A 23,447-nucleotide genomic window follows, 5' to 3' on the forward strand; every position below is an offset into this window, starting at 1 on the left:
CGACGCGATCGATTCGAGCTATCGCCATGGTTTCCGTTATTTTTGATAAATTGCGAATATAATTAAACGCGAATTAAACTCGGTGTAACCGACAGGGGATGAATAAATGAAAGAGTATCGATTGTAAAGTAAACGATGCGCAGTGTGCAGCGTGTACGGCACAGCGTATTCGCGAAAGTGGAATGCGCCCGTACGTGGTCGGCCACGCGGACAGTGGAATCGGACTACGGTGCGCGACTGCTAAGAACGGCTAGTAGATTCGGTAGCGTGCGTGGTCAGCCGCGTGTGTCGAACGCGGGGGAGACTTCTTCGAGGCTCGTCTGCGCGAATGGACGTACCGTGAAAGCAAAGTCAAACATCAGTGTCGGCGGTACCGGCAAAAACAACATCGAGGTCCGTCTTTATTTTCGGTACGTCTTTTCGAAGAACGGCAACGCTGGTTCGCCCGAAACCCCATTGTATTCGCAGCTGCACCCAGAAACACCGACAACGGTTTCTAGGCACACGATGTATCTATTCCGGGCTGAGTGTGTTAGGTAGCGGAGCGTTGTTGAAACTACCGCAGTTCCAACGCGGCTTACATTCACAGCGAACCGCAGAGAGCTCGAGAGAATGCCGCGCGAGAGAGAAAGAATACTCGATAGTTGATCAACCGAATGTTCGACAATTAGCGGTAAGCACTGATTAACCGTCGGCCCTTGTAGCGGGGGCCGAGCAATTTTTCAAAGTGCCTCTTCCTTTGTCGCAAAGTACGATCCTAGACAATTTTCGTTTGTTCTCTGCTACCAACCGTTGGGTACTTTCCGAGAGCAAACATTAACGACGTCGCGGATTTATCGCCGAGACTTGCGTTTTAATCGTCGGTTATCGAACGGTAACCTTTCTCGCGAATTGAAATCCTCGAAAATGTTCATCTTTATCGGCAGTTATCGTTAACGCGATCCTTCGACGAGCTCGCGTTTCGATTTTCCGTTATCGAACGATCACCGACGACGATCTCGTAAACGGTTGAATCGTGAAAATAATTAACGGGAGGTTTAACCGAAATCGTGAAACGTAGTTTACAGTTCGAGCCGCGGTACCCGGCAGCTTGGCGTTAACTCAGCGGCCGGATTGCGGCTCTCCTTACGAAATTATCCCGAAGCGGATGAAGATTTCTTCTTCCACCGTGATGAGAACGGAGCTGACGTAAAGAGACGGTGCACCCTTATCCGACACGGTAACGAGCTCTCGTCTCCATGAACTTCCGTCCTAACGCAGGAAGTTTATCCGTTGCCTCAACGGAATACCTCCGATCTCCGTCCGTCAGTGTCAAATATCGAAGTTCCGCGAGATTACGGAGTACGCGCCAAAAATTCCCGACACCGACGAGTACCCGCGCACGCGCGGCACGCGTACACCTACGTACGCGCGCACACGCGTTTATACTTTACGAAGTTAATCCTGAAAACGTCAAACTGCCGGTGTTAATATTGTACGAGTGGAAACGAGATTAAAACAACGCGACGGTGACTAGTACGGATTTATCGGAAATCGACGAAACGCGAAGTGTACCGAAATTAAAGGGAATTATCGTGAACGATGAAACGAAAAATAAAAAAATAAAAAACGGACGGTTCCTCCCGGTTTCGTTGTCCGATTCGGCTCGTTGGCTCGGAAACGAACACGTTCGTTTCTCTTTCGAAAAGTTCGACACGCGTGTACGGAGTGGGTCACTTTTCAACGGAAGAACCCCGGTGTTTATCGGGCGTTCTCGACTACCCTTCCGGTCCCGGGAGCGCGTCAACGGTTTCCATTTCGGCGTAACGTCGCTGGAAATTCGAAGTCGCCTTTCATCGAGGCCGTACGTAACAAGAGACAAAAGGACGTTTATTCGGCCACCGCGGCAGAACCGAGTGTCTCCTTACAGATTACTTTCGCGTCGAGAATCGATTTCCAATCGCCCGCGGCCAGGATCTCCGCTGTTGACTCGGCACGAATCGGATAAGAAGGGACAGTGCGCGAAAACGAAGGATCGCGGGGAAGCGGGGCCACAGGAAGATTCGCCGAGTCGAAAAGTGGAAAACGGACCGAAGGCCTCGGGGCTCTCTGACTCTGTCTCCCTCTTTCTCTCTCTGTCTCTTTCTCTCGGTACCTCGACCCCGCGGTGGTAAATATTCGAGAATTTTCCTCGAAGCTCGTCGTTATCCCGGGGAAAATTGAGAACCCGTACACACGGTGCTCCCCGGTAGCGTGAAACACGATCGGTCGCTACTGTTCTTAATCCGGAAGCTCAAAGTGCCGCGATAAAAGTTTTCGAACCGGGCAGAAACGAGAGATGTAAATTCATCGGGGCTCCGAAGAGGCACCGGGATAAAAGGAGACGTGGAAAACAAACGATGGGAAAGTTTCGCGGGCCGCGGAGCGGAAAATCGCTGGCTTCCGAACCGAAGAGCACGGTAAAGCGGGAACTTCAACAATGACTGGGGCTACAGAAACAATTTCTCTTTTTATTTTTCCGTTCTTTCCTCCTTCCTTTTTTTTTCACTCCGAAACTTGCCCCGCGTTCCCTCCTATCGAACGAAACTCGTTAATGAAATTCTTTTTATCGAAATCTTGCATCGAAGTGCAAACTCCGCGTCCTTTGATCGCGCGGATTAATGCAGATGGGAGGAACGGCTCCGCGTGGTGAATGGCTGACAACGAGTGCGAGCTACGAGTGTTTGCAACGAGGCGACGACGCTCGAGAGAATGTTTAGTTTGGAACGGCGTTACGTTGCGATTCGACGAGCGAGATAAGTCTTTGAACGTTCCCGGTAGTCGGAATATCTTCGCGACGAGAGTTAACGGATCTACACAGAGAAACGGTGTACGGAAAACGTCGGAGTTCGAGTTCACCGTTTCGAACCTATATTGAGGTTGTCTTTCGAAAGAGTCCCTTTCGAATCGATCCTCTTCCCGTCGAATAACAGAAGGAGTTTCAAGGACGTGACTACTTGTTTCGCGAAAATATCGGTAATCTGTAGAGAAGTAGAGACGATCCGTTGCAATTTAATGTATCGAGAGGGTCGATCACGTGGCCGGGATTCCTCCTTTCGTCTACTTCGGGGCTCCGTTTCGATTCGAGGCAGGCCCGGGCGTAGATTCGAGACGAAGCGAATAAGATGGCGGGACGTGAAAGAAAAAGGAGTACCGGGTTCGGGGCGGCGGGGAACGATGGAAGCTTTGCCGTGCCCGCAAAGTGGAAAATGGACGGAGCGACTACGCGGTTAAAGGGTCCGAGAAAAGTGGATCCCCCGGAATCCTTTCAACGGTGACACGAGTTTCAATTTTTCTAATGGATCGGTGGCCAAACTCGCATAGCAATTATCGCGCCGTGGAAACAGTTGTCGGCGGCGCTGGATCCGTGAAGCGTCGCGGTGCCGCCGCGGAGATTCGACTCTTCGAGGAACGTTGCCCTTCGAGGGAGAACGCGAAACCGGGCTCCTCGTGGCAAATTTGTTTTATCGATTCGTTAAACGAGTCGTATCGTTCGTCGCGCGTCTCTCGACGACGATCCCCCCCTCCCGGTCCTACAAGCGCGCAATCCTTTAAATTAACGAGAGACCACGCTGCAGCTCCGGCAAGGACCAAACGCGTCGAGTGTATTGCAAATAAAATGGGACGCAAAAAGTAACCGGGGAGCGCCGAGCTATGCCAAGTCGCGGAGAGGACATAATGAACGCGCCGCACCGCGCCGCGCCGCTTCGGGCTAACCGGGAACCGATTAACGTAAATATTTAAACTTCCTCCGGAAGAAGGCGAACCTTTAATCTCGCTAATGACGCGCCACGGTTATGCGAATTATTTCCTCGCGTTCCGGATCGCTGTTTTTCCGAACCGTGTTACGAATTAAAAATCAACAAGTCCGGTGTCTACGAAACGGTTCTCTGTACCTTCGAACTCCGATCGGTGCGTTTCATATTTTCCGCGATTTGTAATTATTTTTCGGAACGTACTCTTTGCGCGGAAATGGATTTTTTTCGATCGACAAATAATCAGGTGGAAAGAGATTTTCATTTACCGCGAGTTTCGATCCGCGATCGACGGATACAAATGTTACGCATGGATGCTCGCCCGGTGTCGTAGGAACAAACTAGAATTTTCGAACGTAATTTCGTTTTCACTGGGTTCGCAAGCGGATATACGTGCATATTTTATCGTTACTCTTTTTTACCTACAAAGGGACTTTTCCGGTCCGTAAATAATTGAATAAAATAAAGCTTGGTAGATTAAAAAAAAAAAAGAAATATGGAACAGCAATCCGTCTAATGGATTCGGGAGCCCTGGCGAGCGCGGACGCGGAAATATCGCGGGCTCGCGAGAAATATTTGTTTTCAAGGGATCCTCCTAGCAGTCGCGGAATTGATGCAATGCGATTTCTATCGAATCCCTTGACTAATTAAATAAACGGCGGGACCGGACGGCGATTTATCGCGGGGAACTCGGCCGAAAATCGATTCCCAGGGTCGAAGGGGTGCTTCGATTTGACGCGGTCGAACGTCGCCCGGGTTTCGGGATCCTCGTTGTTGCCGGAGCGCGCATTCAACATTGATCGGATCGAGGGGAACCGGAACGAAGTCGGTGGAAGAAAATGGCCGAGAGAAGAAAGGACGCCCCGAGGAAAGCATTGCGGGAAAGCACGCGAAAGGGGATAGGATGGCGATTCGCAAAGTGGAAAATGGATGAGGTGGCTTCGAGGTTAAGAAAAGCAACGAAGAAGCCAGCCAGGATCCTAGTGGCTCCGCTCGAACACCGCGGTGTCAATTTTCTTCGGGATTTGAAACTTGCCTAGGTTGCAACTTTGACGCGCCTCGATTCCTCCCGGGCGGTTCTCTGCGCCGCGAAATCGAAATCGTTTCGAACGAACATCGTCGTTGCGTTTCGAGATTCTACCGAAGCAACCTCTACGCCTCTCCTCGACAATTAGCTTCTTCGCGACCGCGCCAAGATCGCGACCTCTTCTTCCCTCCCGATCTTCTAAGAAATATCATCGCGACGCGTTGTTGTCGCGAGAACGGGATCCGGTGGCGACGCGCGTGACTATTAAAAGCGACAGCCAGCACTTGCGTGAATCATGATTATGTCACCAATAATACGAGAGAAGCCTGGATATTAATAGTGACAAGCTGCACCGCGCTTCATCCCCGCGATGGCTTCAACGGATCGATGTTGTCCGAGCGCTCAGGTCGGATTAATCCAAGATCGGGTTACAGTCGCGACTATCGCGTCGACTGCGCGACATTGGTCTTTTCAAAAACACCGAGTCGTAATTACGACGACTTCGAAACCCTTTTCTCCGAAAATCATCTATGCCCGAGTAATTGTACTTTCGGCGCGCGAACGTGTATCCATGTGTAAATCGTTCGTCCACGAACTTTACGAGTTTCGTTACGCCGCCGATTTTCCACGAATGGTTGTAATAGTACCGATTTATACGATTGCAAGAGAGATCGATTCTTACGCGAATTCTCCACGCTGCGCGGGTGTAATGAAATTTGTTCCGTTTTTGGTAAATCGAGGGTCACATTTCTCCCGGCCGGTGTCGTCCTTAAAGCCCCGCAACACCCACAGAATCCGCAAACCTACGAGACAACGGCTCGAGAGAGGCGATACAGTTCTCGCGAGCTTTTCTCGCAAATGTTGAAAACAAATACCGGAGGGAAACAACGAACGTCTTTCGATCGACCTCGTTGTTCCAGAAAGAAACGACGACGTAATTACCAGGACCGAAATCCGGGTATCGTTCCGTCCGATAACCCGAAACGCGTACAAGGTAGCTCGGAATGATCGTATCCGGACATTTTCGAGCCGACGAGCATCCATCGCACGGATCATCGGTCCGCTTCCGCGTCAGATTCCGCCCCCGCAAATTCAGAATTCACGGGAGCGCAATTCGAGGAATCCCGCGGGAAGGATTAGTTCGCCGCCGGGTCGGGTTTGATAACCGTTATTAATTGTGGTCATTGTCGCGGTCTTCGTCGCGGCATCCGGAGGATTCTGCCGCTGCTCGACACCTGCGTTACTTCGTACTCGGATTGTACTACTCGAGGATTTCGCAAACCGCCCCATTGGCGCTGTCAGTGAAGCATGCTGCTGACCCACGTATCGACCACCAGGGGCTTCCCCGAACCCCGCCTCGGGACCCCGGGAACGGGGATGGATTTCTGGCACAAGGCACGGTTCTCTGCACACGCTCCACCCTGCTCGGCTCGATTCTCGACACCGATATTCCTTCGTCCTCGCTGTTTACATCGTCCTCTTCGCGACGACGTTACTTCGCCAGTGACTCCCTGTGACTTCGAGTTACCGATCCTACGATACTTTCGCGCTCTTGCGAGAGAGAAAGAGAGAGAGATCGTTCCTGAAGGAATCGAAGCACCTGATCAACCCTTCGACCCATCTCCCCTTCCCTTGCAAAACCAACAACGCCTCTGTTCCAACGAAGAACGCAACACGAGGTTAAAAAAGAACTTCAAATTATGGATACGTTTGATAGTTTCTTAAAATTTTAGGTTTTGCGAACAAACGGAGAGAATATTTACGACGATCCAACGTTTCGTGAAGCGAATCCTAACGATAGGATCTCTCCGATCCTGAAATTTTAAACGCGTTCTTCTCGAAACTGGTTTCTCTAAAGCGTCGAGCGACTTCTTTTGGAAACTATTTATCCGATGGATTTAAAATTTCTACCGTGCGCGGTAACGTTCTATAAAGTTGCACGTGTCGTTTTCGAACGGATCGATGCCCGAAAAAATTCGTACGCGTTAGCGTGGGTCGTGTCCAACCATCGGGACCGGAGAAATTCGTCGCGCGTCGGTACCATCGTGGCAACGTTTATATTTTCCGTACGTGATAATACCGTTTAGCGAATTTCGCTGAAATATCGCTCCGAGTATGTATTTTTAATGTACGCGCGGTAGAGTTGTGTCGTAGGTTTCGTGTCGTCGGAAAAAATTCCCAAACATCGGCTCTTTTTCGACACGAAAGGCGGTGTTCCCTCTTAAGTGGAACGAGGACGGTGCGCGTCTGACCCAGCACGACCCGCAATTTTTCCTCTTCTTTCGAGCTCCCGACAACACAGCCGCGGTTTACGCGCACCCGTATTTTAATTCGCGCGATTTTTGATACATCGATACGAACGGATTTAGAAATATTTGTTCCGGTTAAATATACACGGTCGCAACAATTTATACGCGCAAACACACACAGGTTTCTCCGAAGCACGAAAACACGGCTCTCGAAACTTTCGAATTGCGGTCAACAAACGGAAATTCCAACGTAACTTCGGCGAAAAAAATTTGTCGAACAAATGGGAATACATTTTTCCTACGCAAATATTTAATAACCGGATTTTGATTTATCGATTTCCCGTTACACGGAACAATATTGATAACCATTCGTGCGATAAAAATGCCGATGTTTACTTCTCCGATAGACGGTTACACGATTTTCATTACACGCCGAATATTTCCTTCAGCGTAACAACGAAAGCTTCCGCATTGTTTTTCGAATTGGATCGACCCGGTAGGCATTGCTAAGACACGCCGGGGTGTGGGTGAAATGGAAACACATTTCCCTAGATTTAAATAAATTTTTACAGGGCAGCTGTCCCATCGGATGAAGACCGCTTGCGTGGCGTGAATCTCGCGGATCTGTTACTGTCAGTCTTTCCTTTTGCGCGTATGAGCGCCGAGTGTGTAATAAATTCCGAAGCGCACTGCCGCTGGCAGATTCCGAAATAAAAACCTTTTCCAACCGACGCAAGGTTTTTTTTCCCCACGGAAAACGGAATCGCGGAGTCGAACCCCGTGTCGTTCGACCGATCCGAAAAATGTTCGTAGCTTCGAGATAATTTCGGATAATTTTAATCCTCTGGGCTCGACCAATGTACGGTAGATCGTGGCAATGCAATTTCTTTCCGGATTAAGAACAGACGCATCGGGAAATTTACAAACGGTTATAAAATAATTAATCCCGGGGACGGAGAATACAACGTGTTGTACGCGCGGCTATTCGTTTCGCGCTTGTTACTTTTGATCAATTATCTCAAACCGAGCGATTAATCGCTCAAATCGATCGATTCAATTAGTCATTTCACCGGCTCGCTACGCGTCGCGGTATTAGTAGGTTCGACTAATGTCCGTTAATTAAGCGAGTGTACGGGAACGAATAAACGATACGGGTTAATGAGACCGATTAAAAGATTCCGCTTGTTAACGCGACGCGTATCGAGAACCGAAGGAAACCAACGTGACGGGGTTGCAACGATCGTTGCAAATTGTTTTCCAACGAGAATTCGATCGAAATTTCTTCGTTCGCTACTTTAATTATTTTAACGGGCCGGCGGCAATTATTCGCGCTCGTTCCATCGCGACGCACTTCGCAGACTTGTTTCGAGTAACGATGAAAAGTGTCGCGTTTTACGGGCAACCTTAGCAAATCGTTAACGGGAAGAAAAATAGGGGTAAGAAAGTTGGCGTTTCTTCGGGAGAAAGGAGCTTTCTCCCACCGCGGAGAGCTTTTCCAACTTGTCGTGCTGTACAAGCTCGGTTTCGTCTCAGTTTACTCGTCTCCCCTCCGCGAAACGAATCGCGGCGTAATAACACGAGAAGGGAAGCCTCGCGTATTTCCGTCTTATCCTAGATTCTTCTCGAGACCGATCCGTGGACACGCAATTGCAACGATCGTCTCGTTATTATTCGCGCGGATCGACGCCCGTAAATTATTCGATCGCTCCAACCTTTTCACAATCCAGTTTGAAGGATGTAATTTGGCAGAGGATCGATTGTTTGAAATTTCCAGAGCCCGCGAAAGATCAAATTTCGCGCGTCAATGTTCTTTCGCGCAGTTGCTTCGCAGAGTTGTTTCGGTAATGACAAAGAAATCGAAGAGAGTCGAGCGGACGTGACCGGGGCATCTTGGACATTCCTCCAGTTTGGAATTCAAACAGAATCGAAAGTATCGCGCTCGAATTCCGTACGAACGTTACCAACCAGGGTAGCGAGAAGTGGGAGCGCCGGAGTGAAACTCGATTCGGTAGACGAGAGGCAAACAAAGGGGAGTCGACAGGTAGCACGGGGATCTTCGCGTGGAAAGACTACAAAGGAAACTGCGATAGCAGTGATACACGGAGGAACGTCGAAAGGAAGACGAATTCGTACGGTTCCCTTGGCCATACGTTCGACGGTCGTCGAATTGGAAAACAATTTGGCCGCGAGTGTAGCTCCTCGTTGGGATCTAACAGCCTCGGGCCGCACCGTGAGAAGTAAGCGAGTAAAGGAGAAATCTATCGGGGAAAAAATCGAAAGAGGCGGAACTCGAACGGGCCTCGGAGAACGTGGATGCAATCGCGGTGTAAGATCGCGATAAATAGCTCTCGACGAAACACAGCCGGACAAGTTATCCGTGGGAGCGACGAGAGACTAGAAACGCGAGAGGGGACAGATCGATAAATAAATTTGTCCTCCGTGGAAACACGGCCGTGTAATGGCGTCTGAAAACTCCGAGGGATGTGGCAATCAACGCGGAACCCGATGTACACGACGAGAACCTCGTCGGAGGACGTTTCGAAAGTAACGATCCTACTCGCGGAACGGGCAACGAGAGGGTACAGGGTGCGCTACGTAACGATTACGGGACAAGCCATCGGGCAATTTGTCGAAGGAACATTCCTTTTACCATAATCGATACGCTGCCGAAATATATTTGGAAGGTGAAGATATTTCATTGTTTGTATATTTTTTTCTTTTACACAAGTCACCAAGGTCGTTCTCCACTTTCTTTTAGCTCACAATCTTGTCATTTTCTTCGATAAAAAGAATGCTTGGTTCGTAATTACTCCACGACAAAAGAAAAATATCGACCAGTTAGAAAAAAAATGAAATCGGTCACGTTAGGTATTTTTTGTACATTTCTTCATCGATCTAACTATCCTCTAATCGGTTACAAACGCTTACCGATAACACCGCACCACCGACGCGAGTTACAAACGTATCCTCAAGTAGAAACAGCGATTCGTGAACAGACACTCTAGCCAAGTCCTCGATCTCGCGCGCGCCTTTGAAAAATTTGCAAATCGATCGCCTCGAAAACGAAACCACGAACGAGAAGTGTTATTCTTTCGATCGACGACACGCGAGTTAACGCTGATTCGTGTTCCCGTTGTTTGCGACCGTTACGAATGCATTGGATCCACGCGCGGCGCTCCAGCGGTCTTTCCAAGAGAGAAGGAACATAGGCACGAGGGTGGCGGAGCGTTTCGAAAATAATTTCACAGTAAGGACGAAAAACGGGAGGCATAGCTTCGCAGACGGCGATGGAGAGTATCGATCGCGCGATTTCCTCTCGCGTGGCGTGCTCCGAGTTCGGGTCAGTGTTCGCGCGTTTATTCGTGTTTTGTAGTCCTCTCCGCGGCCGGGGAAAGAAGAGGTAGAGATTAAAAGGGAGACGAGTGGAGCAAATTCGTGAAATGATAAATTCACGAGGTAGCTGAGTGGCTGGGAAGAGCAACCGGGAAGTGGGCAGAAGACCGAAAGAAAAATGCGGACGCGGTCTGTGGGACGGGAGACAGCCGGATGGATATATTTGTCGTGTTCCGGGCGGATCCAGATGCCTGTAGAAAATTAATCAAAGGACGCGCGACTTTAGGCAAAGGAAGAAAGGAATGTTGTACATCCCTGAGTGGAGATTTTTCAACGGAGCCGCCGCGCGGAGATAAGGAAACGTTTCCATTCGCGAGAAGAATGGCCCGAGCGTTCCTTGGGAAAACGAATTCTGAATGCAACGCCGCTTCAGTGTCGATCGTTTCCCCGTCTAACGAGATTCTGCCGCCGTTGATACCGCTTTCCAGTGCATTGTTTCGCTCGGCGACACGGTCCAACGAAACGAACGAAAAAAACAAAAAAAAAAAACAAAACAAAAAAGAAACACTTCCAAGTTGCGCGCCGGAGCGTCCGACTCTTTCTCGTAGATTTCGTCCCGTTTATTAAAACGTCCCTGTCCGGGCCGAGACAAAGCGTGCTCGAGAAACTGAAGGCACGATAAGGATTTCGACTCGAAGGATAACATCGAAAACAAAGATGGCCACTCGGTCGGGCCACTTGACCCGCGATAAACGCTCGAACGAGAGGCTGGAAAACGAAACGAACGAACATCGGGACGGGAGAGAGGAGATCGTTTCGAGCGGATATAGTATAACGAAATTCGTACGAGTGTTTTCACGAAATTTTCAACGCCGTTCGCGAAAAATTAGAACGCTACGGTCCCGATCTTTGTTCGCTGGACGCGATCGAAACGTTGAGCGCGAAACGCTGACTCGGATACGCATCGAACGCAATCGAGGAACGAAAAACCTCGCGGGTCCGAGAGTCGATCGAGGCTGAAACGAAGCTCGATTTCTCGGTAAAATCGGATACGCTTGGGTCGGCTGCGGACGAAAATCGACCTGTATCTCGTTCCGATTCGATTTGCCCGACGGCGAAGGAAGTGTCTACGGGAGATCGACCTCGTCGAGTTTCTTCCGCGAGGGGAAAATAAAAATTTCGTCCACGTTAGGGACGAGACTCTTCGAGGTAACGAAACGTTCCACCGAAAAAAGGTATCAAAGTTTATCCGAGAATCGAATTACCCGAGCTTTGATTTCTTACTATTCGCTGGATCGAATATCCCACGGGCCGATGCGCGCTCGAGTTCTCTGACCTCGAGGATTATATTTACTCGTGGAGCAAACTTTATTAGGCAAAAAAGTTGTAACAAGTTAGATTTGGAGAAAAGAATCCTCAACAGATTGCCAAATTACACAAACCGATTACACCATCTGTATGGTTGTATCCCGGAGTATGGAACTTGGATTCGAAGAAAGGAAAATATCCGATTAGTTTTGTGTTAATTTGTTCGAAAAAATGCTGATCATTTCCTTTGGGGATCAGATCATTCTTGTACGCGATGAATCAATTTTTTTATCGTGTTTTTTAATCCATTAAAATTTATTTTACACGTGAAAATCGACGATCGATTATAGGAGCTCGCGTAGGGAAGCGACTCGTTCGATGTAAGTTCTCGCGTACACGTGCCCCAATCAATAGCATCGAGGAAGTCGTGTATCGACGTATCATCACCTAGCTTATAGTTATATTGACATCCGGAACAATATGCACTGTCGACGCGCGACAACTTTATGATTAATGGCCCATGTTGAACACTGCGTATGGCGACGAGTGTCGATACACTGCACCGTACGAGTGCGTGGAACACTTTGCGTCGGTCCTTGCTCGATAATCGATCAGCCGTTCGAGTTCGCGAAATCGCGTGTACTCGAAACGCCGAGACGACGTCGACCGTCGAATTTCGCCGAAAGAATTCCTCCGAGAGCATCGAGTTCAATCAGATACGAAAAATTCGACGAGTACGGTCCTCCTCCCGATAATATCGGTCCGTGTACACACACTCTGCCGTACTTGTGTGAAATCCATGTTCCTTGAAATGCACCTTTGTCCTAATTTTTCTTTCAAAAGTTTCCATTTACCAAAAGTTTTCCTCAACTCTTCGTCCCGTTCCATTGCTCGTCGAGTCGTCTTGCGCTCCGTTCGTATTAAAGCGCGCGAAATTATCGCCGCTGATTCGTCGAAATTCCAAAGCTGGTTGCGTCTTCGTCCAGACGATGAGCTCGACGGGACGAACGATCCCCGAGGGAACTGGAAGCAAACTTATCGCGGCACACGCGTATCGCGAATCCGACAGAAATTGTTTCGCGAACTTGATACCAGGAACAACCTTGCTCGCGTTTAAACCGGTTCAAGTTTCCCCGGCCGAGCCAACAGGTGCGAACGGTGATTCGTTAACTCGTGAGAATTCGCGCCTCTCGAGAAATTATTTCCCGTTGGTCGCTGGCGAGGCCCCGAATCGATGCTACGCGCCTCGCGCTCGTCAATTATTCGAAGCGAGAGTTCCGACGAAACGAGCTCCGAGATATCGTTGCTCCAGGTGGGCCGAGAACCTCCCGACGCGTCGGACGCTGCCAAGAATACCGAATTGGAATTCGCGAAAGAAATATCGCGAGCTCGAATTGCGAGCGAAAACGATCCAAACGAATGCCTACGTTTCGAAACGCTGCACCACGATTGGAGAGAGACCCTCTCGAAATTGCACGCGCAACTACCCGCGTGGAAATTCTCGTAGGCTTCGATGGAGATAGTTAAATTCATTCTGGTCCAAAATTGCTTCGTTTAAAAATACTTTGAAAACAATTTTCCACTACAAATACCGGTCGTTACACAGCGAGCAACACGCGCGCAAGATCCAAAGAGAAACAATTTCCATCGAAACGATGGGCAGAGATACGCTCGTAAAATGGCACGAGGGAGAAGATTGTTCGTTACGGTGTATAGTATATCTCGAGTGAACGTAGTTTCGTCTGTTTTTCGAATCGAAGCAAGACGCTGCGAGGTTCGCGATAAAAGTTGGACCGCGAGACTCGAGGGTTTTGGTCACGTGTTCGACATCGTCCGTTTCAAGGGTTTCACCTGGCACGTTAATTTTCAGTTAGCTTACAGCTTGCGGCGTCGAGGCACACGGAGAACGAGCCCCTCCAAGGGCCAAGTACCATCGTGCCGGAACAACAGCCAAGGTTGTTAACTCGGAGCTTACACCGGCCCGGAAGCTAAGTGCATTATCTTTTACGGGGGGGGGGGGGGCATGAATATCAAAAATGATAACTCTTGGGCCACGATGCGGCGGATGGCCCGCTGCGGAACTCTGTTACAATTTTCATTAGCTCCGTGTCTCGATAATACGCGTTCCGCTTAATCGAAACTCCGCTCGCAACGAAATCGTATTACGAAACACGTCGAAAGTGGACGACGACCGTTCATTCGCGATTTTGTCCAAGAGAGGACTGCTCGCGAGTTTTTCTCCGAATCGAGAGCGCTTCGAAACGTCTTCCATTCGCGACCACTTTCCGGCCTGGATGAAAATCTTCGAGGTCGAAGCCCGAGCCTTTCGAAACCCATCGAACTTTCGATACTTAAAAGTTGGTCGCATGGCGGCGGTGCACTTAATAGAATTCCTATACCCGGGGCAAACAGCTAGCGAGGCGCACCAGGAGTAACGGCCAGATAAACTTTCCGGTTTAGCGAAACCGGGAGCCAGATTAATTCAATATGGCGGTAATTCTTGGATAATTTCCAAACCGCGGAACGAACGTACCTTGAGGTGTACATCCCAAGACTCCATCCACGTTTCGGAGTAAGTATAATGTAGGATACTCTACAGGGGGGTAGACGAGCACAACTGGTACAACAGGGATTCGTCTATCCGGTTTCCTCTTGCTCTTCGACTCCACGGAGAAGTTCGATCCCTCTCTGACCACAATAGAGTTGGTAGCTCTTTTTCCGAGTTTCGGTTAGATCATCGTGCAGCAAAAGTTAACGAAATTCGAGGAAACACGGGCAACGTTGACGCGTGAATTGCAATGTAACGTAAATTGCGATAAACGGAAGCTTCGGAGCTGAGCCACCTCGAAGATCCTCTCGAAAGAATATTTCTGCGTTTCAAAGATTTCTATATGGAAGTTGGCGTTTTCTCTCTCCGCTGGATTTTCAATAACAACGCGATACACCCCTACCGAAACTAAAATCCAATCGACGACCGTTTCCACCATCGGATCCCAATAGTAAACGCCAAAGTTTCGGTAGAACGCAATTAGACTTGGAACAGATCGGATCGCGTTTAGACATCGCGAGCAACGCGTTGGATTACAATTCTACGGCACGAACAACACGTAGGAACAAGGATTAGAAACCACTTGCATCGTGGCTCGGTTGTTTAACGCTACGTAAGTGTTACAACCGTGTCGCCGTATCGATCGTTCGGTGAGAATTGCAACGTTTCACTCATTTTTCGCATCATCGTCGAAGGTTGCGACACTTTTACACCGGTAAAGTTAAAGTTCCGTCTCCCCGCGCGAATTGTGTAAAAAACGGTCCTCGAATGCCGCTACGAACAACGAGGAGGATCGCTCGAAAACAAGCGGACGAGCGATAAAAGCAATCGAAAGAAAAGTCGACAAGTCGCTGCGTACGACGCAGCGATGCAACTCTGGTTGGCGAACGCAGACAAAACGTGGGAAATCGATAGCCTAAAGAGCCGAATCTACGCAGAAAGCAGGGCAAACTACTCGGTGGAGTTCGCTGATTGGTTAACAAGCTGAATACCCGCGTAACGTTTCGTACCATTATCCGGTCAAGGGACGAAGCGGGAGAGCCGTGCTGCGAATCGGAGCGCTGAAACTCGCCGGATTCAACTTCTCCGATATTGCTGGCCCTTTGACAGAGAGACACCCGTGGAAGTTACGTTTTCGGTCGCGCTAACAGACAGACATGCAACGAACAAATCTATCGGAACGTAACTTCGCTATCAACCGAGCTCGCTACGGCCAATTTCGTCTCGTCTCGTCGCTCTGCGCAACAACAACCCAGCTTCGCCATCTCGTACGAACGCCATTTGATATTCCGCGTTGCGATCGCCATTGTTGGAATATTAGGTGCACGGAGATATTTGAGCATCGAGGAGAAACCATCGAGATAACCGTGTTACGTGTTTAGATAAAATTCTACAAAGTCGAACCTGGCCCTTCAAGAAGATCTTATTAAAAATCGAAGTCTCTCCTCTATCGATTTACCGATTATCGATTGGGAAAATATTTTCTATCTTTCACACGGATATTCTTTTTTTTCGTTAAGAGGGCACCTTCTAACAAACTTGGAAACCGCTGCTATCGATGGAATTATATTTCCATAGAGTTTCACTAACTCGCTCGGTGATATTTAACCAACAATGAAGCAAGGACGATCATTTTCATCGCCAATATCGCGTCCAAGCACCTCCCCCGCCCCCGCAGCACATAGTGGAAAATTATGATTATTTCCACGTCGACGGTTTCTTCTGTAGCGCGTTAACAATGGGTTTATTCGCAATGGGAACGCATCCCGTTATGCGGGAGTATAACTACTATTGATGAAGATTGTAAACTAAATGCGCTTTCCGGCGAAACAAATGTCGTGCCCATTGGCGTTCGCGATGCTCCTGTAAAAATGCATCTGGAGCTCGGCCAGGATACAAAATTTCGTGCACGCGCTCGTTTCCCGTGCCGCGAGATATTTAACCGTTGAACAGAAATATTAACGCGCGCGGTGACGGTGTCTCGATGTACGAATTCGCGAGATTTGATCACGGTCGTAGGAACGTTTCGGTGAATCGTTGCTTCGAGATCGAGCGCCCGTTTCGGAGTCGCTTCGTCAAACTTTCGCGATACGTACTCGAATCCGCGAGAGATTGCCCCGTTTCGGAGAGTATTTGGCCGGTTCGGTCGTTTAAGACCCGCGGGGGCGAGTTACGGTATCGTTTAACAACGCATGGACGGGGATTTCAATTTGGAATTTCGCTACGGAGAAACGAACCACGGAGGAAGACTATCTCTGGCTGGGTGGATGGGAAGAATTCATGGCTGACGTGCTCGTTCTCCCGGCCAGGGCGTTTTTCAATTTCGTGCGGAAATGTTCGTGCGTGGCGCCGATAAAACAACAGGGAAACAAGTACACCGGACGACCATGGGTAGCGCCGTGATTATTATCGGCATCAATTTCGAAATATCGAAAATCTTGGCGTGTTGCGGTCGTGTTCGGTTCTTTAGGGGTGGAAAAGGAGGTCGAACGCCTTGCGCGGTGGAGACAAACATTTACCTGGCTGCCAGGTGGTCGACACCCACAATCCAGCCCCGGTCTTTTCTTCCTCCGGATTTCGTGTGCACACATGCCGACGCCGCTATCGTCGGCTTTATCGCCCGAGTGTAAAGTTATACACCCGGTGGCCCCTGGCACCGTGTGTTTTACGGGCTGTAATTGTCGGCTGCCCCCGTACGCTCGGAAATTAGTACGTGCCCCTTTCCCGGTTGCGAACGAATCGCACCGAAGCGTATCCAAAAAGTAACGATCCCGATGCCGGGGCGATCCGAGACTCGCGGCCCGATTCTCAACGAGGTTGCCGCTCTCGGGTGAATTTTATGCCCGGTTTTATCGTCGCGTTGATACGCGGATGTCCTGAACTTTGTTGAACGGTCTCGAAAATCGGGCTACCCGAACCGAGAAAGGAAACAGGTCGGGCGAAAGTTGCCTCACTGTCCCATCGAACAATCGTTTCGACGAAACAATTCGCTTTCTGTACGAGGCACGCGGGACTAACCTGTCCACGCGGACACCGGCTGCAAATTTCTTTCCCTCTTTCTTTCGTATCCTCCTTTCGTCGAGTTGTACTTGCTCGGCACGGAGCGAATTTTTCTGGACGGGGTACAAGGAACTCGCGAGATACAGGCTTATTCATTTTGCACCGAACGATTTTCTCTTACCGGTAACGCTCCGATAAATCGTGCGGTACCACTTGCAGGGCGTGTTTCTCGTAGGATTGCGTTACACTTTTATAAATATTCTTGCAAATGTTGAAAAGCGGAGATCTATTTCCGAGTTATATCTCTTAGTAGCGAGTACCGGTCCAAGGATATCTTTGTTCGTGATCTTTGGGCCAACGGGGTTAAAGGTACTCACCGAATCTCCCTTGAAACGGGTGCTCCCTTAAAGGCGCGACGTCTTGACTCGTGATCACACGGGGACGCGAGCGAGTTGGATAAAATATAAGCCGAGCAGTACTCGCAATCGCTGGAGATTAAAGTCCATCCTCGAGGATCGAAGAGGTTCGGGTCCGAATCGAACTCGCCTAGAGGCTATCGGGGATATATTTTTAGCTCGCGATCTTCGAACGAACGAGGTTAAAGGCGCACTAAGCCCGGGTAACCATGAATTCTCGAGTCAACGTAGGGGACCGTTCTGACCGAGACGAGCCGACCGAGTCGCGGTTCGTTGGACAGGGCGCCTTTCAACGAACGATTCGGTTTCCCAGCAGGGCGTCGTTATCGGTGGGTTCACGTGCGAGGCGTAACCGATGAATGGTCCCGCGTCTGCAAAGGCGCGCCCGTCACGCGAAACGTTATTTATAACGTTCGGCCGGGTAGCTCGTACGTCGATCGGCTACGGTTTTTTGAACCGAACGTCGATGAAACGACATCGCGGCCCGTAAACGACCGGTTTCATGGGCTTCGAATCGTCCCGGCGTGTTCGCGGTCTTCTACCCAATCCGGATACTCGAAAAACCGGCGCACCGAAAACATCCATCCGATGAACGCTTTCGTCGCGATTGAAATTTAAACTCCAGCTGCGCAATAGTGGATCGTCGACGGTACAATCTCTGTTCGGTGGATCTCGTCGAACTCGCGAAGCCGAGTTAATTGAAAAGCACGGACGGTATCGTCTTTCGGTGATTTCGAGTCAACGTTAATGCCGGGGAAAAAGGGGTTTCGAGTGGCTGCCACCGCTGCGAATGAATTGTACCGACATTGGCTCGTAATTCTCGCACTCGATGGAGGCCGCGCGAGTGCGCCCGAACGACCAACGAACGAACGTGTATTCGTTGCGCGAAAAGCAGAAGTTATTACATCAGCGTCACACGTGCGCGAAATTTCCCCGGCAAATATTTCACAAAGCGAGGGGTTATAAAGTAGATTTCATCAAACTTTCCCAGATAGTTGTTAAGCTCGAGGCGCGCGTAACGCGACCACCGTCGACGTCATTTGTTTCCCGGGTGTCGTCAAAATATTATACCTTCTTTACATATTTTGCATGCACATCCGTCTCGGGTGGCGCATACGCCGACCGTTCCACGATGCCGTGGCCGCCTCTAATGGTATCTGATCGCACGTGACGCGCAACGAGAATTAAAATTACGAGCGGATTTTTCAACCCGTCACCCGTAACGATCCTTCGCGTTTCATTCGTCGAATCGCGAAAGCGTTCTTCTCCCCGCGGCTACTTTCATTTCGAACTCGAATACGCGCGTTCGAGAAACATCGAACACCCATCGACGGAGTACAGTACGTATTTTTATCCGTAACCGCGCGAGTTCCTTCCAAGATCGTATATTTTCATTTTGCCCAGAGGTACCTGTAATCGCTATTATTATTCGGGTATAGATCTTTCGTTGATACACAGGGGGCAGAAAATCAAGATACAAATAAATGCAAGTTTAATATGGATGCAAGCGATCAATGTGGACGAAATTACGCATAAATTTTCCTAACGAGAAAGAAACTCGATGACCCACAAAAATAACGGAGATACTATCGAATAGCGTGGTCGATTCGTTTTCTCTCTCTTTTTTTTTTCAATAAAAGAAAAGTATATTATATGTTCGACGAACCTTACACTCGGGTATAAATGTCTGCGCGTGTAACGCAAATACCGCGAAATTACTTTTACAGGCAGATAGATGATCGAGTTCAGCTAATCACCGGCAGTGTCGCGTGCAACGCCCGGCGTTATACACTGGCGTGTCCACTTTCATCTGGTTCATCTAACAGCGTGCATTAATAGCGTGCTCGACGATCATCGCAACAGATTTATGCGAGCGAAAACAAAGACGACGCGGTATACCGCGCGGCATTGAGACCCGCCGCTCGGATAAGGGTGGTTTCTCTTTTTTTTACGCTTTCTTAACGTGTTAATTACGCGAACATTTCCGAAATGTTGCTGAATGCGCGATGAACGAACGCGGGAGGAACGGTCGACGTTGCTGGAATTTTTTCACGAATTATTCCCGTCGTAGCGCGACACGAGGCATCGTTATTTAAAACGCAAAATTAAAAGTACAGAAAGACGACATTTCACATGTACCCGAGCCAACAGTGCCTCGAGACTATTCATAAATGCTGTACGCTTAAAGACAAAGGGTGTGAAGCGTAATGCGACTTGACGTTGAATAGGTTGTACGGGGTATTCAAAGCGGCTCGCTCTGCGCAACCAGCGCTCAAAGATTGCGCGACAAAACAGACCTTCAAGAATCCGACCCGTGTTCTTCAATAACACTGTCACGCGTGTTTCCTCGACTCGCGACGAAGAGAGAAAGAGAGGGAGAGAAACAGAGGGAGGGAGAGAGAGAGAGAGAGAGAGAGAGAGAGAGAAAAAAAAGCACGGAACAAGCGCACGGAAGTTGCACTCGTCGGCGTACTATCCCGATAACGACCGACCCCAGCAATTACGTAGGTTTCCTTATTATTGTAGCATTATCATATACAAAGTGCATTAGCATATACCGTACACCGATAACGGCACGCTACGCGTATACAGGGTGCTTTCTCGGTACCGAGTAGACATTGTTTCTCGAGGCAATTCGCGAATCGAAATTAAAAAATATTTCGCATCGCGTCCTATCCGTGTGCAAATCTCGCGTTTACGGGACTGTCTCTTGTGTCGTCGCGTGCTCGTTAAAACGAAAAAGGGTTTTCCCCGAAAATTGTTATACTTTGTTTCGTAAAGCCGCTTTCGTTGGAGCAAGCTCCTCGAAATGTAAACGATACCGAACATAATTGAATTGGTCGAGCGATACCTACGTACGTAATCGAACGACGAAGCAGATACCCAGGCACCCTTCCGGAAAGGCCGTTTTGTTTAAACAACGCGTTCAAAATGAATAGATGCAAATTTATCGCAATATGCTTTAAAATTCATGGGTATGAATACGTTATAAGAAATTTTTAATAACTTTGCCCGAACAAATGAATTTTTCCGAAAGCTGCTTACATAATGAATAGATTTTTCATCAACTACACGGAGGGCAAGCTTTTATCCCTCCGATGTGGTCGTGAGCCGATAAAAGAGAAAGGATAGGGGGAATATTTTTGTAATAATTATTTCGTACCAAAGTTTCGTCGAGATATAAAACACGGTAGGAATGATTATTTTGCGCGAAATTACGTTAAAATCATCGTACGTGCACGAAACGCGACCGATAATCAAAGTTCAGCGTATCGCTCCGACTGTATTTCACTCTCGTTCTCGACGATAGTTATTTCACTGCTTACCTACTTTTCCTCAACCTTCTCCTTGCGTACATTTTGTATTCACAAATTGTACGATAATGCTGCGAAGTAAATAAATTAACGTCTAGAAGATACGAGGGACCCGAAACTAGTCGACGAAGCTCAAATTTCAGCTACCTGTCTCGCGCGTCGCAGGCTCGAGAACGAGCTGCAACCTCGAAGACAGCGGCGTGTACAGGGTGGTCCGTAATTTCTGGTACGAACGAAAATTCGAAAATTCGAAAATTCTTCAAACACAAATTTATATTCGGGGCTCGTGTACCATTTACCTTCTCAAACTATACTAAACATAATCTCGTTCGATACTCCCTTGATTCTCTCTCGAAGTCTTGCTTCGAGCTGTAAAATCGTCCCCGATGTCGTTCGTATTAGAAATTACGGATCACCTAGTATAAATAGCTGGCGAATTCGTGCGGAAAGTCAGGGACCACCGGTAACGAGTGATCCTATACGTCCGCGGTAACGTACTCGACCTGAAATCAGCACGCAGCTCGGTTACGCGAGAGCTCGCATATCCTCGGCTATCGTGGTATCTCTGGCGTCGGTGGCCCGATCGCGGGTAGATCGGCGATCATGCTGACGTGCGAAATGAACACGCGGCCGAATCTCCGCCGGGGCATCGCGCGAGGCCCGTTTCTAAAGAGTATCGTAGATTTCGTACCTCGATCTCGTACTCCTCGGACGGGCTGCCACACTTTCCGCCCGCGACACACGGCGCCGTACGTCGTGGCCGACGCGGGCCACCCTTAGGACTACATCTACGCCAGGAGCGGTACGTGTGTGCGCGAGCCCTGCCTGGCGTCGGTGGCTCCGTACGTGTGCTCGAGAATTTCGTTGTGTCGGTTCGGACCTTACGTGTGCGCGGACCCTGTTCGTGGACCCTCTGCGCGTTTCCACCATCACAGGAGGTGGATCGGAAGCGCGCATGCTCCCACGGCCGAGAATCTCCCCAGTCAGGGTAAATCTGCCACCGAATCGAGACGTGGTGCGTGTCGCGTCGTCCTATATACGATGTCGCGTACACAGACGCGGGGTAACCGTTGAAACGGAGAACAAAGAGGAACGGGGGAAAAAAAAAAAAATTAAAAAATTATCGCGAATTCAACGCACGACCGACCATGACGAGAATCCGCGCAACGACCGGCCACGGAACGTTTCTTCGTAACCGGGGAGTGTGAACAGTGTGAACCGTGCGCGAAACGAGTTTCGACGGAACGAGATCATCGCGGCGAGGACCGCGCGCGGACACGTGAAATCGTGCGGGGTCTGAATCGGGACCTACGAGGCGGAACCTTCCCGATTTTTCGGAACGCTCGATCACTTTTGTAACTCGAATCGATGGTTCGGTGAAAGAAACGAGACGCGAGACGAGCGACCATCGAGGAGCCCGCAGCTTGTGCATCGTTTACGGAAGACTTCGGAGACTCGAGGAGGGAGTTCCATTGGGAAGCGCGTTGATACAAGTGTCTTTGATGTTCACGGTAGGGGGACGATCTCCACGGTAGTTTCCAGTGGGAAGGTTAAAAACGATCGAGAGTACGCGAGGTGTCGCGCAACGTCGGATCGACGGTTCGCAGGGTGGTGCGATCGAAGCTTTCGACGTGTTTGAGAATCGTTCGACTGGATCGCGTCGGTGGTCTCGGTGCTCGAGTTTCCCGCGAGATTACGCTCCCCCGAACGCGTATTCGTCCCCGTCGCGAGGAAACGTTCGGGAGCGTCGACGAGCACCGCGGGTGTGCGAGAGCCCTTCCGGTTCCGGTACAGCGGCCTATGGAAGATCCAGACGGCAACAATAGACGGCCAGACGTCGCGTACGAGGCGACGCGCGAACTGTGATCCGCCTAATCGCGGACGAGCCTCGGGCTCGTCGCTGGAACGGTGCTTTCTCGCGCGATGACAACGCGCAAGCGATAAGGATTTCCCGCGTTTGTGCTGGGTACATGGCAGTGAGTGGACGTGTGCGTTGTCATCCACCGAAGAGGATGTGAATCGCTTCAGTACCAAAGTGAACCCACGCGCCATCAAACATTTGCGGACATGGCTTTGAGGTGGCAAGCGAGGCTGTCCATTGCTGCCATTCTCTTCATGTGTACGGAAGGTAATTATCAAAGTCTCGAGCAATCTCGCGCCGCCGTGAAAATAACGCGAACCGCCGAGCAGGCGATACCGTTGAAACCCTTTCGGTTAGGGGGATGTAAGCGGACAGGTCTCCGACCGAAATACCGCCATTTTATTGCGCTACAGACTCGATCGGCCCTATCTTAATTGGACATCTATTTTTGCACGCTCCGACCTTGCCGAGATTCGTCTTCCAGAGAAAAAAGGTTAGGTCGGGGATTAATTGGAACGCGAGGAGCGCGAAGTAATTTTCGCTACCAGATACCGTTCTTTCTCCCTTGGATCTTTTCTTCTTCGTTGAACCCTCTTTTCTTCGTTGGATCTTTCCTTC

General features: G+C 49.6%; 1 protein-coding gene across 3 annotated transcripts in view; it reads left to right on the top strand.

The window, feature by feature from the left end:
* Positions 1–531: 531 nt before the first annotated feature.
* The window catches only part of LOC143148863 (zwei Ig domain protein zig-8), a 59,565-nt gene continuing 36,649 nt past the window's right edge, over positions 532–23,447 (top strand). The window contains exon 1 of one of the 3 annotated variants that reach the window (XM_076315632.1): positions 532–673. Coding sequence is in view for 1 of the 3 variants with exons in the window: in XM_076315631.1 (XP_076171746.1) it covers positions 23,036–23,096 (61 nt within the window). In the remaining 2 variants the exon portion in view is untranslated. Of the gene's footprint in view, positions 674–1,077; positions 1,220–21,196; positions 23,097–23,447 lie in introns of those variants that run through there. The other 2 variants (XM_076315633.1, XM_076315631.1) reach the window with 2 other exon arrangements.

This window comes from Ptiloglossa arizonensis, chromosome 7 (genome assembly GCF_051014685.1).
Source record: "Ptiloglossa arizonensis isolate GNS036 chromosome 7, iyPtiAriz1_principal, whole genome shotgun sequence".
NCBI classification, from domain to species: Eukaryota; Metazoa; Arthropoda; class Insecta; order Hymenoptera; family Colletidae; genus Ptiloglossa; species Ptiloglossa arizonensis.